This window comes from Morchella sextelata, assembly GCF_020137385.1.
Source record: "Morchella sextelata strain SCLS chromosome Unknown scls_24, whole genome shotgun sequence".
Lineage (NCBI taxonomy): Eukaryota > Fungi > Ascomycota > Pezizomycetes > Pezizales > Morchellaceae > Morchella > Morchella sextelata.
Window position 1 is genome coordinate 968532 of NW_025408639.1, and position 19116 is coordinate 987647.

Below are 19116 nucleotides of genomic sequence, written 5' to 3' on the forward strand. Positions count from 1 at the left end.
TCGCACAATGGAATAGAATATAAGGGTAGTTAGGGTTAGGCGGATGTCATTAATTCGTGAAAGAAGGCGTTATTGCGGAGACTCGGCACAGAGTTAGAGGGGGGTACCTTGGTGGAACAGGTAGGTATGGAGTTGGAAAGAACGGTGACGACCGTTTTTGTTGTAGCTTTGTTGTTGAGATGATCACTCACTCCTCCTCTTCGAGTATGTATCAATGCGCTAGAATAATCTAACACAGGATATCCAAGGGCCATGCATATTCAAATGGACATACACTCCGTACAAGTGATAATTTATCTTGTGATAGCTGGAAACAATCCTGCTCAACCTTAATTCTATTTCTGAATACTTCAAGTTTTTATGGCACTGAAAAGTAATGGTAATTGTTAATAATAATAACTAGCTAAATCAAAGAACTGCGGGATAGTTTGCATTACCACGTGGGATTCATATAGATTTGTGTTAAGACAAATCTTCTGATATCAAACACACATCTGCATAACTCCGATTTAGTTGGTTGCTGTAGTATCCGATCGTGATCTGCGCGCGCGACGCGACTTCCTCGAATAATAATCCTCGCGACGTCCTTTAGCCCAACGACTATCATCAAACACAAATACCAACACTCTGTCACATATCTCACAATCAGCACCAGATCACCCGAAAGAACGTACCCAACTGACCTCAGAATGGAACCAATCGACGAATGGTCTGTTGACGCCAATGAGGCCCTAACACTCTCCCTCCACTCCCCGTCCTCCGGGGAAGAGCTCTCGACTTTTCACCCAAAGTTCACATACCCCATTTTTGGCGAATCGGAGACCATCTTTGGATATCGCAACCTCAATGTCCGTCTTGCGTTTGCAGCGGACAGCATGTCTCCCTGCCTCGACGTGAGCTGGGACAAAAAGAAGAAACCCGTTGGCGAAGTCGTCGCAGAGGATGTAGAGGCCATACTGCAGGAGTACCTTCCTGAAGGTTTGCGCGCCCATCTATAGTTTGTTAAACAAAAAGATACCTCCTAACAATTTTATAGAAGCCTTCAAAAGTGACCTCAAAACCTTCCAAAACACCCTCGCAAACAAGACCGCCCCCTTCACCCCCCCAGGATCCCTCCTCCATACCTCCACGCATCTCGATACCACTTATGAAATCTGGCATGCCAATCTGTCAGATCCCCTCTGTCAAGACCTTCTCTCTCGGATCCAGATCCTTATCCTCCTCTTCATTGAAGGCGGCACCTTTATTACCCTAGACGACGATGAGTGGTCTCAGAAGCGCTGGGATATCTTCTTCCTATATGCCAAGTCTCCCTCAAACGAATACTCCTTCATCGGCTACTCTACCGTCTATCGGTACTACTACTTCTCGCCTTCAGTCGAGAACCTCGCCCGCGCACGCCTCTCTCAGTTCCTGATCCTTCCACCCTACCAGCGCCAGGGTCACGGCTCGCGCTTTTATGATGCTCTTATAGCGCACTATCTTGAAGACCCCGCAACACTCGAAATCACCGTCGAGGACCCATCCGAGTCATTCGCCGATCTGCGAGACTTACGGGATCTAGGCAGGTTACAAACGGGAGGGGCATTCAAGGGGCTGACGCTCACAGCGGTGTCGAAGAAGGACTTCCCGCTTGAGGCGGTAAGGAAGGCGGCAAAGATGCCGGAGAGACAATTCGCGAGGTGTGTAGAGATGGCGCTACTACAGGATTTACAGGAGAAGGATGGCAAAAAGAGTGACGAGCGGAAGAGGAAGGACCGAAACTGGAAGATGTTCAGGTTAGTGGTCAAGGGCAGGATCTATAAGCAGAATAGAGATACCTTGGCGCAGCTTGATCGGTTGGAGAGGATTGATAAGCTGGAAGAAACATATTTCCATGTCGAGGATGAATATAAGAGGTTGTTGGAAAGTGTGAAAAACGGGAGGGCTATCGAAGATAAGGAAGGCATCGAGAAACGGGCAAATGAAGAGGAGGAGGAAATGGATATGGGCAGGCCAAAAAAGAAAGCTAGGGTTTAGTAGATATATGTAGTCAGAAACCTGGATTGATAGGCGTTTTGCAGCTTTTTTCTCTCTTTTTTTCCCCCGGATCTTTCCCACACTCTATATCATCACTTTTTATTTACTCCAAATGTAGTGTGGAGAGAGAGATGTCTTTACTGGTTCAATTGCGTAGGATTTCCTCTACCCTTTTCTGTTCTTTTTTATTTCTATGACTATGCCTTAATGCCATCGTGCCCATATTACTCTATCCTATAATGAGCTTTATTTTTGCCTCTCAACCTTGGTTTCCGTCGTAGAGCTACATATACGTAATGTAACACCCAGAAAACTCATTACATTTATCCCCCACTCTCTCTCTCTTATGGAGTTAGTTTGGGTGAATGGTCTTTACTCATGGCCTGTCACTCGATGATCAAAGCATTGTACACTGAGTGATTGCGTACATTGTTAACTACGTATACAGTCTTGAGATCCTGGTCGCAAAGTGCATAGCTAAGTACATGTACTCCGGTGGGTAAATGGCCAGGGCTACTACTTTACTGTACTGTGTGGGAATATCACTATTAGGAGTTGAGTGTTTCTCTCAGTATGATTGACACATCCTCGTTAACCCCGGGTCCCGGATACATATATACCGAGTATGGAGCTGAGATTAATTAATGAGACTAGGCTAACCACTAGAGCTACTATTCCTACATATATTCCTACATGGCATGTCACTCGATACCCATACATAACCTTCAAGAGTACGTATCGTATGTAGCTGCGTGTTTACCCAGAGTGAGCGCCTAATTAAAACAGCTTGGCCAAGACTGATAATGCATTCGATCGCGTAAAAATCACGAGCAGGTAGTTCCGTACCGTAGACATGCGGGACCTTCTATTTACCAGAACAATTTAGAATAGTTAATGAAGACCCCTATCTTGGGGGCGGGAGAGGGTTAGTATTTATGCCCGTATTGCCAACTAGTGGGTTGGGGACTCTCCTACTCATACATGTATATTATCGTTTGGAGCCTAGTTGAGACCAGATAGTGGAGCTCCTTGGATATAGTGTGGGCTATGTGCATGTGCGGGGTATGCTGCAGGTCTGGCCTCGGTGTTGCGTGTGGTGGGGGAGGGGTGAGAATGAGATCTAGAGTTTATTCCTTTTCTCCCGGTCCTACTATCGACTCTGCACCACGTCGTACACTACATACATGTAGATAATTATAATTATTATTGAAATGCATGTGTTTTTATTCCGGTTTTAAAAGCATTAATTTCCGATCCACCAACAACCAATTACTCATGGTGATAGTCTCTTATTGAATAGAGGATTGATGCCTACATGTTAGAAGATGGTACATATTAAAGATTTAAGCCAATCCTCGGTGGTGTCTGGAGCTAGTGCTTTCGGTTAGTCTAGGGTAATGGTAAATTGCTTTCTCGAGTGAGATGTGGTGAAGATAAGAAATTGATAAGACTGACCTCTGTATGCTTGGCGGCCCCACACACCTCAAGCTCAGCAACCACAAGTCGGGCTAAATCAACATAGCTACAGAACACCACCAACCTCCTTCATCTATAATCGGTCTGAATCCGTAATCATGAGTGATCCTTCACTAGGTGTTCGCTCAGGTCTTCAAGGTATGGTCCTTGGGACCAAACACAAGGCCGATGTACGTACAAAGAGCTGACAGGAGAGATCGCAGGTCGAGTTAACCACAACCTAGACATTCTCCTCAAGCGGTTTGAGAACATATCACAACTAGCGCCTGTAAGCACTCCCACTCCCCCTACTAACCACTACCCCCACGCCACGAGTCTGATCCATCCGTCAAACTAGGTCGAGGGGAAGGGTCGCGAAATCACCGCGGCGGAAACGTATCAAATCGAATGTCACGCCTCAGCTATGATTCGGGCAGCAGAGGACTTGTTGTCTTTGACGAGATCGTTAAAAGAGGCGTGGCTGTTTGGACAGTTGGGCTCGGAACTCGGTGTGGTCGATCCGGCGACTGATGAGAACGCGAAACAGGTGGGAGAGGCACTGCAGAAGCTTGCTAGTAAGCCGAGATCGAGTACATAGCTGTACCCACAAGTGAAGTATCATTACAGATGATAAGAGGGTTTTTTTATAACTCTGTGGAGTGTTCAAATGGCTTGAGGTGTATTATATGCATGCTGGAGTTGATCCTTTGGGAAGTATTATTTTAGTGATAATTTTTAAACGTACATTTTTTATTGTGATCTTTGATAGGGCCGTTCAACGAGACAAATGGAACAATACATTTGGTTCTTGACCGGGGAAACATACTCTAGTAGGGTCGATCCTTTATCTTCGCTCCAATAAGATTCGACTAGTCTCAAATCGTATTACCTCAAATTACATGCCCATTGGATATCAACTCAATAAATGTGAAGATCGATTTCAACCCCATTCAAACCAAAGATAGGACAGTATCATCCAATGAAGCCACAGTATGTGGATTTCCTATCAATAGAAAGAGGCCAAGGCCCACAGTTGTTAAAGTAGATCTCCATGTCAAGGATCGTCAGTACACACAGCTGAGCCTCACCTTAATTCAACGTCACCTTCCCCTCTCAATTAATCACCTTCCCTTCTCAATTGATTGGTTCATTAATTGTATACCTTCCCCTCTCAAGCTCATAGAGAGAAAACGAACTTTGTAAATTCCGAGAATTGCTTATGTTCTCATAGAGTAACTCATAAGTATCTTTTTTTTTAGTTAAATATATCATGTGACCGGTAACTATGAGGCGAATTAGGATGATAGATATTCGTTTGACCTACTGAATATCTTGGCCACATTTTAATCCCTGTCCGCCAACAAACGAGTGGGAGATAAACAATATGTAGGTACATGTATTTTTCAGGGCTGGCCGAGCTCTTGCTAGCGGATACTTGAGACATCACGATTGGAGTCACTAAAATCTAACAACGTCCGATCCTCACCGCAACGCATTGCACCCATCATGACTTCACACCCCGCAACCACGACCACGACAATGCCTCCCACACCGCTCACCATAGTCGTCGCTGCCACAAGCGCTACCCTCGGCATCGGAAAGTCTGGGGGTCTCCCGTGGCGTCTCCGGAAAGAGCTGTCCTATTTTGCTCGCGTCACCAAACGGCTCGTGCCTGAAGCCCCAAACAAGAAGAATGCAGTCATCATGGGACGCAAAACCTGGGACTCAATTCCAGCGAAATTTAGGCCATTACCGGACAGGATCAATGTTGTTGTGTCTCGGACCACAAACAATTCTGTGGGAGAGGATGCGGTGGTGTGGGCGAGATCGTTAAATGATGCGTTGGTGGCATTGAAGTCTGAGGGTAGCGGGGAGGTGGGGAGGATCTTTGTCATTGGGGGCGCACAGCTTTATGATGTAGCTATGAGGTACCCCGGTACCACGAGTATCCTCATAACTATCATCGATAAGGAATTTGATGTGGATACCTTTTTCCCGGTGGACATCAGGGATCCGGCGAATGGGTGGAAGAAGAGGACGCATGGAGAGCTTTCAACGTTTGTTAATGAGGATGTTCCGGAGCATATGCAGGAGGATGGGGTGCCATATGGGTTTGAACTCTATGAGAAGGACCAATAAGAGCGTACGCAATGGGAATCCTAAAATATTTTGCGTAATAAATATTTTTTTTTTCATCAGGTGAATTGAAACTTGAACCTTATTCCACACAAACAAACACCTAGATATTCCCGTACATACTACCGTACCGAGTACCACTAACAATCTTGTTCCAACCCATTATTGCGTAGAAGCGTCACAGCCCCAATTCCCACACCAAAACACCAAAGGAAAAAGAACAATATTCAAACCCCATCATAGTTACCCTTGTTAAGGACCGCACTATCCACTCATCCGATATCGTACTCGATGCCACGATCAAAAAGAAAATAAAAAACACTAGGCCTTGCAAGAAGAATAAAAAAGAGATAAAAAGTCGAGACTTATAACCTTTTTACCAACAAATAATCATTGGCCATAAACAGTAATCAAAACAAAGCGGGCCATGAAGAAAATAAAGTAAAAGGAATTGGAGTGGGTGAGGGGAAATGTACGACGTATCATATGTCAGTCTCATTTGAGTTCCTTCTCCTGCCTCACTTCCTGCCTTTCGACCGGAGATCCATCGTCAAGAATAAATTGACCAAAATGTTTCAAAGCAGCCAGACTCTCCTCTCCCGCAGGAATAATATTTTCCTTTGGAAGCAAGAACCCATAACTACCAGTATCCCTAAGTTTGATCTGGTAGGCATATGGAACACGATAATCCGCATAAAAGAAGTCCATCATACTTCCACCAGCCCCTTGAAACCCCACAAACCCAGTGCCTTCACATGCAGATGTCACTTCATAGTGTTCACCAGACTGTTGGCGGATGGCTTTGGCAAGGCCGAAACCAAGCTCTTCAAGGTTCTCAAGGTCGGGCGGCATGTTATCACAAGAGTAAGAGTATGGGTAGAGGACTAGAGACAGGATTAGTAAAGTTGACCATAAAGACGGGCTGTAGAAAGCTTACTCTGTTGCGAATAAGAATGAAAGTCAAGAAGACCAACTACTGGGGTACCCTCTGCAGATAAATTGCGCGCAAAATCAGCAAAGGTCTTCGCTTCGGTGGCTTCAAATGGGTTGGTCCCAGGGAACACTGAGAAAATGTATTAGCGCGTTGAAATATTTCTGGGTAGAGATAAAGGTTTCATACTATCACTGCAAGGGTTTCCTTGCGATGAAGGTGATCCGTCGAAATGGAAGTTGTAAGCTCTGTCAAGATCAATGCCCTTGCAAAACGACAGCCCAGTCGGCTGTCGGTTCTTCCTCCATAAACGATCGGCATCCCAGGTGTATGCGTAACCATCAACATTGAGAGTCGGAATGAAAACCCAATTAAAGTGATCAACAATTGTATTGATATCCATATCTTCCTTTCCGTATCCGGAAATAAGCGAATATGCCAGGTAGCATACGGTTGAAACACTTATCCATTCACGGGCATGGGCGGCTCCGGTGACGATGATTGTCAGTTTTTTGTTGCCACCGATGTCTTTGGTTCCTACTCTAAGTGCCTGGATTTCACGACCTTCATAGCTCTTTCCGATGGAAAACACTTCAACAAAGCTAGGGAAAAGAGATTCGAGGAGTTTCATCCATGGGAGGATCACTGATGGTGGTTGGTAATTTTGGAAAAAAAGATTCTCAGTTTCCAACCTCGCCATGTCTTCTTTGGAGTAGACATTAGAGGCGCCAGTGTAGGTATCCTGCGCTGTCCGGGCAAGGTCATGCATCAGACGGAAATGGGAGTGTTGCATAGATTTTGGTAGTAGGCCAAGTAAAGAGGGCACCTAGCCGTTCCGGTGGCATCAGTACCAATTATTGTTTAAAGAAAGCACCGGTGAGGGCATACCATATCTTCAGCCATCCTAATATCGGCGTGGCTCCTGGTGGTAGACCAAACATCTAGATATAGAATATGAGAAGCCTCGGCGAGAGCTTTCGCCTCTTCCGGCGACGACAGGTTAAACCGAAGCACTACGTCGCCATCATATTGAGATATAATCTTAGAAGTCTGGCTCAAGCGTTTCTGCTGTTCTCGCCTCGTTCCATGCCGAGTGGACTTTCCGAACAAGCTTCCAACGACGGTATCACGGATCTTGGTAGTCCACAGACGGTCATCATGATCTTCGGCCACAGCGGATTGCGGGATCAAGGTATTCGGTGTAGGCTCGGCAACCGTAGAGCGGCGTACCACTGAGTCAGGAATTATGGCGGCATTGGCAGTGGACAGCAGCAAGCTTGCGGCTGTCACTGCCAACGTGAGCACGTTTGTGTTGAAGTGCATGGAACACTAGCTTGTGGGGATCGAAGAGAGCGAGCGAGGCACGAGGACACGATGGGATGGGACAGTTGTGAGTGTCGAATGAGTATGAGATGAATGATTCTAGGTGGCAGTTTGAGGAGTGGATAACCTGATCCTCACTGAAACTCACTTCGCAGTGGGTGGAACAGTCAGATAGTAAGTTCTACAAGGCGCAGCGGCTGGCGATGTCCTTGAACGTTAGGGGGTATGGTCATTGGTCCTTGCTAGCTTGCACAAAGGGATTGTTGCGTTTAATGGCGCATGCTATATAAAATCGCTAAAATAATACTTTTGCGTTGTTTGGAGTGTGCTGCGTGCTCTACAGATCGCAAGCAGTGATCTAACATCCTTGGAACGAAATAGATCTTTGACTTGAGACTCGATACTATTCGCTATTTCGATAGGCACTTGATTATGACAACGAAGAGTAGGTAATCGTGACAAGGTAGTACATACAGTGGAGTCGACAGAAAAAACTCACGTAAAAATAAAGGCAATTGTACTTATAAATTATGGTGTGACACGAATGTTCACGTAATTTGAAAGGTGTACATATTTCTGGGGGTACTGTATGAATCAACCGCATGTAACTCTTTCTCTCGGTCATCTGGAAAATCCCCACCAAACATACAACTTGAGAGGGCGGGCCTTGACCTTTAGCTTTGGGCCCCCGCATGTCCTAGCTTCCGGAGCTCGATCGCCGACGGTCTTGGCAACGGTAGAGCGGATGAACAGCGAAAGTCGGTCTTGTTGCGAACCCCGCAATGGCGCCCACATCCCTTTCCTATGAGCTCCGGATTCGAGTTTACCCTGCCAATCAGCTTTACTTTAAAAGCCAGCGTAAAATACCTTAATTAAGTACATGCCTACAAGTACTATTTTAGGAACAGAACGACTTGTGAACGACTTGCTAGTTGGTATCTACTTTCATGAATTCATGCTGACTGGTTCAAATAGATTTTCACTATCATTCACACTGTTATGACTACACGTACCTATTATCGCCACAATCCTCACAGTTTTGGTCGATAGTCAATGACAAGACGACATATCTAATAAGTATATAGATATACCGATATGCAATGTGTTATTTAAAGGTTTTGATTGGCCAGGTTTGAGGGGTTTTCTTTTTCTCTATCAAATATGTTTGTCAGTAAGTAGATATTCTATCAAATATGTTGGAGTTAGTAGATATTCTATCAAATATGTTTGTCAGCCAGTAGATATTGGTTCCAACATACCTTGAGTCAACCAAATAGTATATCAGATATGTGCACAGGGCATCTTGGGGTTTCAGTGATCTTAGGCGTTGGTAAACTGATATTGTTTAAGCCATAACAGTTCCTACTCCGGCCAAAGGCCGGAAAATGCTTGTATCCAGATACATGTATTAGTTCTTCAGGAAGCACATGTGTATACATGCTGCAATGACTTTAGCTAACTGTCCAAAGTCTTGTTCTTTACCAGGCCTATTTCTTAGATCAGCCGCTGATTCTTAGAAACAACAAACAATGATTTAATATTTTCCGTGCCATCGTGGATCGTATTCCTCAAATTAACTATGTCCGTGCATCGCGGCGTGGCTGGTCAAAGCATTCATTTGGGTTTTCAGACCGAAAATATCAGTTCTATGATATTCATCTGGGATCATATATGCTGTCCTTAATTTGGGTTACCGTAATGTGCGATGAGTTTCGCATGGCCAAATTCACCGGTCTAGGCCTCTAATCGCGCCGTACCTATGTGCACCAAAAATACAATTAATACCATTTTCGTGCCAGCGCAAGGTAGCTTGTAATTTAGTTTTAGTGTCTAAGAGCCCGTCAGTGCAAAAGTATATCCGGCCAAATCCCACTTCAACGATCCACTAGGCGGGGTGAATTATGTGTTGAATCATCACTAATCACTCACTCGATTTTGGATTTCTCGAATGATCGCCAAATATATATTGCAGCAATTAACAAGTACTTGTATGCATCTACATGTATGTACATACATGTAGTACTCTAGATCTAATAGCAATACTTCTAGTTAAGGATCAAGCTAAGCGAGTGAGGCTTAAAATTAAAAGCCAGTTGATAGGATTGATCAGTTTCGCAAGGGGTTCTACCGGATACATATATGTGTATATACATAGATGTAATCCGTCATGATTTATATTCTTTTTGGAGTTGAGAATTCTAGGCATGGGGAGAATGTTATCAACATGCTTTATACGTCATCAAAGACGGCGAAGAAGGTAACAAGGATCTGAGTACATGTGGAGTACTAAATTTTGGAGTATGAGGAATGTGATGGAGCCGGGTTCACACCCAAATATATTACATATGTACATACCAGCCAGAGATTGTCCTGCACCCATGGTTCAAAGTAAAGCTTAGATACATATTTACTGTAGTATATAGGTTAAGCTAATTGAAGATAGTGCTCTAAATTCTGGATATAGGTATTGCAATAGGTATGATCTCTGTTAGGGATCCAGTGATAGGTTGCTGGTTAATACCATTCTGCGTAGGTAGTAGGTACTCTATGTAGTGAATCTCATAACGCGCTCTACGAAGGCTTTGACACCTATGCATGCCAGAAATTCCGAAGACAATGTCCGAGACCCGTTTCGGGGCCGGTACATAGCGCGCTACTGGGTTTAGGAGTGAGACTACAGCACTCCAGGATCTGCCTGCACGACAGAAACGCAAGATTCGATATACGCAATCGGGTCTTGAGTATTCGTGCTCTATCGCCTCAAAGCCGATATGAATTCTTTTTAGGAGGGACGGGCAGAATCAGTCAATGGCGGACAGGAGGAATTATTTATTACTTGCAGTGAGTGACAGGAGATGTAATGTTTCAAGGTTCCGGTGGACTGGGACGACGTCGTCGGTCTGTGCGGTGGACAATAGGTATGTTTGTCTGGCCGCGTGGCTCAGGAGGCACCAACCGGGTTACACGAGCCTGCAAGTATGAGAATTCGGGAAGGAGCCAAGGCACCTCTACAGCAGCTTCGTGCAGGTAGCTAGTGTAGCAGTGTGTGCTGCCCCATGCTTGCCATGCACATAGCGGGCTTTCTTTTCTGGTTTCCGACTTCCCTCATCTCACAGGAGATATCACTTTGTGGTAGTGTGTCTGACAGAAGCTGACCACCAATTACAAGCATTCCGTAGACCACACACTGGCATCCCCATACCCGCTGCTGCTCAAATCACATAACCTCTCCACACATCGAAATCCAGTCAATTAGCCCTCCCCCGGAGCCATACATTTGCATACTCACTTACTCACATACTTACGTTCACATTCACGTTCAGCTCTTGTTTTCAGAAACACAGTTCCTAACACACGTACATACATACACACACGGTACATGCTTCTCACGTAGTTATTTCCCCTCTATCACGCACGCCCATCGTACATACATACACCACATCACCCATCCGCATGGTAGTAGAGATTGCTGCCGTTGTTATTACTCCCTAGAAGCCGGTCTTTTCGAGGTCCTGCTACACCAAGTTACTCAGCAGCCAACAGCAGCGGCCCCCCCTCCCCCCAAGACGGTTCTCAGCCCTCGCAGTCTTGTCTTTCCACCCCTCATCCTTGATTCGAGTTTTTTTCCCTCAGCTTCTCCGTCCTTTCTACGTTTTTCTCAGCGCAAAAAACAATGTTGCATTCCTCCAACACCGGTTAACATCCCACTATCGTTTTTTTTAGGCTCTATACCTATTTCCTCTCTTTTTTCTTTTTCAGCGAGCGAGCAGTTTTCTTCCAGTACATATTCCGCACACCAGATACCAGGCTTTGCGTTGACCTTGCCACGCGATTCTGCATAAATCATAAATTATGTTCAAACGGAATAATGGTAGACGCAGTGAAACGGACCTCCGACTGCGACGGAGCTTGGAGCAATCGAGAAATCTAGAGGCTACAAGAGGTCTTGCATTCGCCCGCTCAAGTGAGCAGATCTCTCGGAGACCATCTTCACCAACTCCAGATATACCACAGATTACCACTTCATACACAGAAAGCCATGCTGCAAAACCAAATCCTCGCTTTAGTCTAATGCGGTTCCGGCATGCCTCGGACTCGGCGATAGGGCAGAAGGCTAGAGATTCAAATCCACCTCCCGTCCCAACCACACCCGATGCTCTAACACTTACCCCTTCGATCATTACTACAGCTCCCACGAACGATTTTGCCCCCCCGAGAAGACAAAGCACGATGAGGCTGTGGCGGCAAAAAACTTTGGATAGCAAGCCTTCCAGCAGTCCGGCTGCCCTATCATCCGAAGAGTCATCGCAACGAAGCTCATTCTCGAAAAACAGACGGCGGGATGGAAGCACGTCACGGACAAATTCCAGCATGCGAACTAGTCGAGTCACGTTCGATGAACCGGAACGTCCACGAACCAACCCTACAGGGTCTACAATACACGAGCCACCAGCTTATGACGACCAGATGTCATCTTTACCATTGCCCCCGCCTCGCTTATCAGAGTCTTCCCGCTCAACTGCCAGCTCCACGGATCACTACATCACAACTACTACTACGCAGACCACCACCACCACAACCACGTTCTTTAGGCTTCCCCGCCGTAAAAAGAAGGAGACTAGTTTATTCCCACTCCCATCAAAGGTAGGACATGGGGGCCCGAGACCATCAGTATCTGATACAGATCTTACTCCTATGGGACGTCCAGTGTCCATGATGTCAAATAGCCATCCCTCTCCTACGAGGAGCGGCTCACGCGACCATCAATTCGCATCTCATATGCTGGCAGCATCTGGCCTCAATTTTGCAGGTCCCGGCGGACCGCGTGTCCTACGCTCAAATTCGACTGCTTCGACCCGCTCAGTTCAATCGAGCCCCACGTCGCTCACACCGACAAAGATCACCAAACGTGACCGCAGTTCAACAATGTCATCGTTGGATCGAGTAGAGGGGCGTGGGAGCATTGGGAGGAAAAGCTTCAGTGGAATGTTTGGGCGGATACGAAGGGATAGCGAACCAATATTTGGGAATGCAATCAGCAGGAATGTGTCACCTCAACCATACAGCTCTGGTCCAACATCGTTGGCCGTTTCGCAGGAAATTGTTACTATTCCGGAGAGGAATGACGAGGATACTCCGCAGATGTATCTTTCTAAGCTATTTGAAGCGCTTAGTAAGAGTGTGGTAGCGTCTTTGCTTGCAAGGAATGGTGATGTGTTTCATTCCGCAGTGTTAAAAAGTTACATGGGAACATTTGATTTTTCATCTACCCCTATGGATATGGCGTTGAGGTAAGCTAGAAGTATGAAATCGAAGGAAACATGAGCTGATTGAAGACAGGAAATTACTCATGGAAGTTGAACTTCCCTCAGAAACCCAACAAATAGATCGTGTTCTTCAAGCTTTTGCGGATAGATATCATGAATGCAACCCTTTTATATATCAAGATTCTGGTGAGACTTAGAAGCCAATCCCCCCCCTGCAACCTTTTATACGTCAAACTGGGTTCTCACAATATATAGACCAAGCGTATTATGTTGCGTTCTCGTTGATAATGTTGCACACCGATTTCTTCAACAAAAATAACAAACGAAAAATGCAGAAGCAAGATTACATCAAGAACACCTCTCAGGCAATATCAAATGAGGGCATCTCTAGTGACATTCTAGAATGTTTTTATCACAACATCACTTATACACCATTTATCAGAATGGAGGATGAGTTTGATATCAACGGGGAGAAAATTGTGCCACATAGACCAAAGCGGGGGATATTCAACAGGGGAAATCAGGATGGAAAGCGACTCAAGGAACCTGTCGATCCTTACACTTTAATTATTGACAATCAACTGGATATTCTGCGACCGAGTCTGAAAGATGTAGTGCAGATTGAAGATCCGTATAGTTACACTGGGACAGCATCGCGCCTGGAGATGAGTTCCTTACACAGGGCATTCTTTCGCTCGGGGGTTCTACAGATCATGTCTGTACGCTCAAGGCCCGATGCATTCTTATCGCCATCAACTACAGAGAACCCGGAAGGTGCTGATCCTGGAGTAGTGGAAATCAAAGTGACGAAGGTTGGAGTTTTGTGGAGGAAAGAGATGAAAAAGAAGAAAACAAGGAGTCCATGGCATGAGTGGGGTGTTATTCTGACAGGCTCACAGCTTTACTTTTTCCGGAATGTTAGTTGGGTCAAGAATTTAATGACACAATATGAATCGCACCATAAGCACAACACTGGGACCCCGGTAATTTTCAAGCCACCACTTGAACAGTTTAAACCTGATGCGCAGATATCAACGGATGATGCAGTGGCTTTGTTGGATAAAACTTACAAAAAACATAAGCACGCATTTGCTTTTATTAGGCATGGTGGTATGCAGGAGTATTTTATTGCGGATTCTGAGGCAGAGATGAATGATTGGTTGGCAAAGCTGAATTATGCAGCGACGTTCCGAACGGCAGGAATCAGGATGAGGGGCGTCATTGGTGGAAATTACGAGGGGCAGAGGACAAGAGCGATTAGGAGGGCTGATGGGGTTCCTGATACGCCAACATCCACGCATTTTGTTCAAACACCCTCTGGAGAAGTTTCTATTCTCAGAGGAGGGATAGACACCAAGCTGGCGGCGGAAATCTCAGCTGCCCGACGAGAGGTAATTGAGCATAAGATCACTGATTCAGAGGAAAAATTGGCGACTACAAACCGTCAGTTACAAACACTCCTAAGAAACGCTAGGCATCTCTCTATCCTCACCCCGATTCAGCCAAAAACAAGAGAGCAAGCAGTATTAGCTGCAGGATCGTTGGCCGCAAAGTTGCAATGGGTTAGAATGGAAATGTGGAAGTTAAGGTGTCATCGTGATATTCTGGCAATGGATATGGACGAGGAGCGGAAATCGGCGAAAGAACAGAAGAAAAGGAATCTTGAGATTAATACGCCCAGTGCCAGTGCTCAGAACTCACCTGCCGGATCAATACGCGAAGCTACACCGCCAACTTCTGGTGCGCCAACCCCTACTCAAGCAATGTTTACACCACCCAAAGCCGCGGCTTCAATTGGGGAGGACATTACTCATGTTATCTCCAACACATCTAGCACTAAAAATACATCTACAGCGTGGGAATTTCCCCGGAGAGACCCTGAACAGAATGAAAGAACGTCATTCTCTTCGAACTTACCTCGCACACCGTCGGTCTCATCGCTAGGAAACTCGAGGGCGGATATTGCGACCACTAGTAATGATCATGCTAGCATCGATACTGGACGTAGCTATCGTTCACCTTCGGTATCCAGCTTTGGCGGGGATGCAGATGCAGACAAAGATGAGGAGAAAGATGAGAAGAAAAAGAAGGAGAAGAGCAAAGGAAAAGACAAGGAGTCAGGCAGACCAAAGATCCGGAAAAGTCTCCACAGAACTCTCAGAGAAACCCAAGGTCTTGGACATCGTAGAGGTAAATCAAAGGATGTCTCTAGTGAGGATGGTAATCAGTCCGGAGAGAAGTATCCCGGTGACACCGAAGGGCTGGCTCGTGGATCTGGAAGTTTTACAGTTCACGGTATGTAGAAATTTATCCCGAGACATATCTTTTATAATTTATGGTAACTCACCTCGTTCATTTTGAACTATAGGGAAGAAAGCTAGCGTTATTACTTTCGGTTCGGAATGGCAGAATATGACTGCAGAGGATAGACTGAGAAGAAAAATACCTGGGACAGAATCAGATACAGAATCCGGGCTAGTACCTAACACGGGCTTTATTAGCCGAAGAAGTTCGCAACAAGTCCAGCCTACTACAGCTCTGAGAGAAGATGGAGAGGATACTTTGATACCGCAACTGCCCGCAACTTTGCCAGCAAGTAGGCGTGGTTCTCACATTGGTCATATAATGCCAATGAAAGGGGAGGATGATCTTCCAGATATGCCAGATGACCTGAGTGCACCTGGTGCAAAGGAGAAGTTGATTGCAGCGCTGAACGGGGTGAAAGCTAGTGAGAATGCACCTGTGGCATCAGAGACAGACACCCCTGGTGCCTCTACAGAGTAACAAAATTATTAGTGGCGGAGTGGGGGGGAGCTGCCTTTATTTGCGTATATCCATTCATCTTTAAAAATTCTATCTTATTATCATTACGCTGTGGGACGCATTCACTTGATTTGCTTTCGTTTGTTATTTTCTTGGAGTTTATTATTTCTTATTCCCTTACTAGAGGCGAACTAGGTTTCTTCTTTTCTTTATATCTATTTATGGTTTGTAAGCAATTGGTTTGGTTTTTTCAGCGGGTTTTGTTTATGTTGCGTTGCTAGTTTGGGGATCTTTTTTTTTATTTTTTTTATCATTATCCTTTTCGTGTTTTATATCGTCTATTTACTTGCCTCTCAGCAATTGCGAAAGGGGGCTGTGTTTCATATGTTTCTGTCTTGTAATCATTCATTATTTTGGGATCAATCCAATTTTTTCTTTCCTTCGTCTGGAGAAGTTAGTAGGGCGGAGGCTTTGTTTTTTTATCTTGCATTCTCTGTATGTTAGATTGGAGGAAACGGGAAAGAAATGGGAAGAATGGGAGGCAGGGCTCTTCTGAGTATGAAGCGCATCATAGATCAAAACTACTTGTGGCATCAAGCATACCTTCTGATACTTCACGTGTTTTGCGTGTTAGAGGATAAATAAGGATGGGTGTATGTATTGAGCAGAGTAAATATTTTACCAAAAATAAAAAGTGTGTACAGATATTGCCATCCCTGTGACCAACCTACCGCTTACATTTTGGGTAAACCTGTGAACCGAATGCGCCGAAAGCGAAGTATAGTAATAATACAAGTACAGAAACCGTCATCCCATCTACCTCTCATAGCCCCATAGCCTATTCGTTATATCCTCGTTTAAGCTCCGGCCTCCGCGTAGGCACATTGCGAGTGAGTATTCGGATGTCTTAGTAATATTAATGAGTACCATATGCAGACACAAAACATAGAGGCGGTCGCTCCCACACGCAGCTTTCGTGCTGCGCTCAGTGATTGCGAAAATTCTTCTTTTGGTCTATGTCATGGATCCGCCGTCAATACAATGTAATATCTCAACATAAAGGGGAAGAAGGTGAGAGCCTTACAAAATAGATCTGTCCTCGATGAACCCAAGTTGATAATCTTAGGGCACCCGTCACGATCCTTCTCGAGTCGCGTGCACTCAAAGCAGTAGAAAGCATCCGAGATACCCTCTCCTCCGCAGACAACACATTTATTCTGGTAGTTTCCGAATGAACACTCGTCGCATATCCGAACGAGGGTTGTGGGCCTGACGTAGGAATCGCAGACCGGGCATTTGCCGTCGCATTTGTCGCAGAGGCGGCCGATGGCTATGCCGGATTGCTTGCGGCACATTACTAAGTCGCTGTTTTCCTTCAGTTAGTTTTCTGTGAATCGGAAATAAATAAAAAGGAGTGACTTACGGATGATGACGCGACATGACTGGCTGGAGGGTATCTTAGGGAGGATCGTAGGTTGAGGTTGAGGTTCGGAGGAGCTTAAATATGAACTAGTTAGCTTGGTTGTTATTTGAGGTGACAGCTTTTATCAGATCCTCCTGTTACTAAGCAACCACAGAGATGTCACATAGTGTGGCTTTGCCGGGCCAGGGTTTGATTCCCCGAGACTAGTATGATACTACAGCTGTTTGATTGCTTTTCCTTCTGCTGTTGCTGTTCAGCGCTGATACCTCTCCACCCCACCTCGACCTCCACCGCTACCTTAATAGCGCGATATCGGTCATGTCGGAAGAAGAACAAGTGTAAGATTAATTCCCCATATATTTCGCGCACCCGTTATTCGATTCCCCCCTAGACTTTCAGAGTCTTTAAGAAAGCAATGCTAAAATATAACTCTACAGAACTATTGTCGCATCGGCGGTCGTTGTTCCCCACAACGATGATATGGACAGATCACCTCCCCCAAAACTCCTTGCCAAACGCAGGCAATCCACCGCGTCCCCAGAGTCCTCCAAAAGGGCACGTTTTAACCACAAAGACCACAGCAGTAACGGAAGGGAGTTACACTACCCCTCAGTGGATGACGGTGAAGATGTGGCGGAGAGAGGGGGGAGGAATAGCAGATTAAAAGCTGAAGAATCAGAAGATGAGAGCTCACGGCCCAGCAGACGACCATCAGCCGGAAAGGCTGCAGCCGGGAACGAGGAGGAGCGCCGACGTGGGAAACGGCTTTTCGGAGCCCTCCTAGGGACCATTGGCAAGTTCAAGCAGGATTCCTCATCGGCTAGAGCCCGTAACAGCGCGGTGAAGCGTCGCGAGGTTGAAGCGAAACTGCAGGAGAAACTGAAGCAGCAAACCAACGAGATTGACGAGCGCCGGAAGAAAGAGGACCAGAATGTCAATCTACGCAGGCGCATGGAACAGAGGGGGTTTGACGAACGTGCTGTGAGTACCTTTCTTTCAATTCTAAATTCCATGGTTCAGGAAGACAGGAGGCTGATTTCTGAACAGATGCAAATACGTCACAACAATGAACTTGCCCAGGCCCACATTCTACAAACAAGCGCGCAACCAAAACTAGTATGTTACATGGAGCTTCTGTAGAGGAGCGAGAAATATGTGAATTCTGAAAAGATTGAGACTGATGGAATATCTAGTTCTACCTTCCATGGAAATTGCTACCCGAAGAAGAGGAACGTATCAAAGTCCAGATAGAAGAGGCAGAAGACTCGATTGCACAAGAGCAGCGTAAATTCCAGCTGCGTCGCGAGCGAGAGGAGGAGGAAGAGCAACTTAATGGCGGGGCTAATAACCTTAACGAGCCCGGCTTAGCCATTGACCCCCACCATGAAGATGATGATTCACCAATGATAGACGATAATGATCATGCAACGGAAGTAAATATCAGGCGTCACGATGATGGCGATCATACTAACCTTGACCATGCGCCTGTACACGATGAGATTGACAACACTAGAAGACAATCCGATATCGGGGATGTGGGGGAAATCGTCGAAGCTGGGGAGGACACGGTGATATATTAAAACTCTCACCAATGGTCATCATTAATATTCACTTTACGTGATTCATTGATAATTATTGTCATCACTGGGTTTCTTCTACCTGCTGGCACTTCTTGAATGGAATTTTCTTTTCTCTTTTCTTTAACAACCACTACTACTTATACTTACCACTGGGTTCTAAAAGAGTGGTATTTCTCCATTCATTTGTCTGGTTACATAAACCCTTTTAATTGGCCACTT

At 45.6% G+C, this 19116-nt stretch overlaps 8 protein-coding genes across 8 annotated transcripts; 6 read left to right on the forward strand and 2 right to left on the reverse strand.

Moving 5' to 3' along the window:
- Positions 1-689: 689 nt before the first annotated feature.
- H6S33_007803 (uncharacterized protein) lies at positions 690-2019 on the forward strand (the record flags this gene model as incomplete). The annotated part of the gene is made up of 2 exons (XM_044839156.1): positions 690-978; positions 1037-2019. The coding sequence occupies 2 exons, from the start codon at positions 690-692 to the stop codon at positions 2017-2019; spliced, it is 1272 nt and encodes a 423-aa protein (XP_044688676.1).
- A 1574-nt stretch (positions 2020-3593) lies between these two features.
- H6S33_007804 (uncharacterized protein) lies at positions 3594-4072 on the forward strand (the record flags this gene model as incomplete). Its single annotated transcript, XM_044839157.1, has 3 exons — positions 3594-3633; positions 3699-3763; positions 3833-4072. 3 exons carry the CDS (start codon positions 3594-3596, stop codon positions 4070-4072), a joined length of 345 nt encoding a protein of 114 aa, XP_044688677.1.
- A 941-nt stretch (positions 4073-5013) lies between these two features.
- On the forward strand, positions 5014-5613 carry H6S33_007805 (uncharacterized protein; the record flags this gene model as incomplete). The annotated part of the gene is made up of 1 exon (XM_044839158.1): positions 5014-5613. One exon carries the CDS (start codon positions 5014-5016, stop codon positions 5611-5613), a length of 600 nt encoding a protein of 199 aa, XP_044688678.1.
- Positions 5614-6105: 492 nt separating this feature from the next.
- Positions 6106-7864, reverse strand: H6S33_007806 (uncharacterized protein; the record flags this gene model as incomplete). The annotated part of the gene is made up of 4 exons (XM_044839159.1): positions 6106-6494; positions 6548-6673; positions 6731-7367; positions 7430-7864. The coding sequence occupies 4 exons, from the start codon at positions 7862-7864 to the stop codon at positions 6106-6108; spliced, it is 1587 nt and encodes a 528-aa protein (XP_044688679.1).
- A 3852-nt stretch (positions 7865-11716) lies between these two features.
- H6S33_007807 (uncharacterized protein) lies at positions 11717-12777 on the forward strand (the record flags this gene model as incomplete). Its single annotated transcript, XM_044839161.1, has 2 exons — positions 11717-12508; positions 12592-12777. The coding sequence occupies 2 exons, from the start codon at positions 11717-11719 to the stop codon at positions 12775-12777; spliced, it is 978 nt and encodes a 325-aa protein (XP_044688680.1).
- Positions 12778-13006: 229 nt separating this feature from the next.
- Positions 13007-15915, forward strand: H6S33_007808 (uncharacterized protein; the record flags this gene model as incomplete). Its single annotated transcript, XM_044839162.1, has 4 exons — positions 13007-13155; positions 13205-13317; positions 13387-15426; positions 15500-15915. 4 exons carry the CDS (start codon positions 13007-13009, stop codon positions 15913-15915), a joined length of 2718 nt encoding a protein of 905 aa, XP_044688681.1.
- A 1191-nt stretch (positions 15916-17106) lies between these two features.
- On the reverse strand, positions 17107-17334 carry H6S33_007809 (uncharacterized protein; the record flags this gene model as incomplete). The annotated part of the gene is made up of 2 exons (XM_044839163.1): positions 17107-17251; positions 17318-17334. The coding sequence occupies 2 exons, from the start codon at positions 17332-17334 to the stop codon at positions 17107-17109; spliced, it is 162 nt and encodes a 53-aa protein (XP_044688682.1).
- A 301-nt stretch (positions 17335-17635) lies between these two features.
- H6S33_007810 (uncharacterized protein) lies at positions 17636-18897 on the forward strand (the record flags this gene model as incomplete). Its single annotated transcript, XM_044839164.1, has 4 exons — positions 17636-17655; positions 17755-18298; positions 18365-18433; positions 18511-18897. The coding sequence occupies 4 exons, from the start codon at positions 17636-17638 to the stop codon at positions 18895-18897; spliced, it is 1020 nt and encodes a 339-aa protein (XP_044688683.1).
- Positions 18898-19116: the final 219 nt, after the last annotated feature.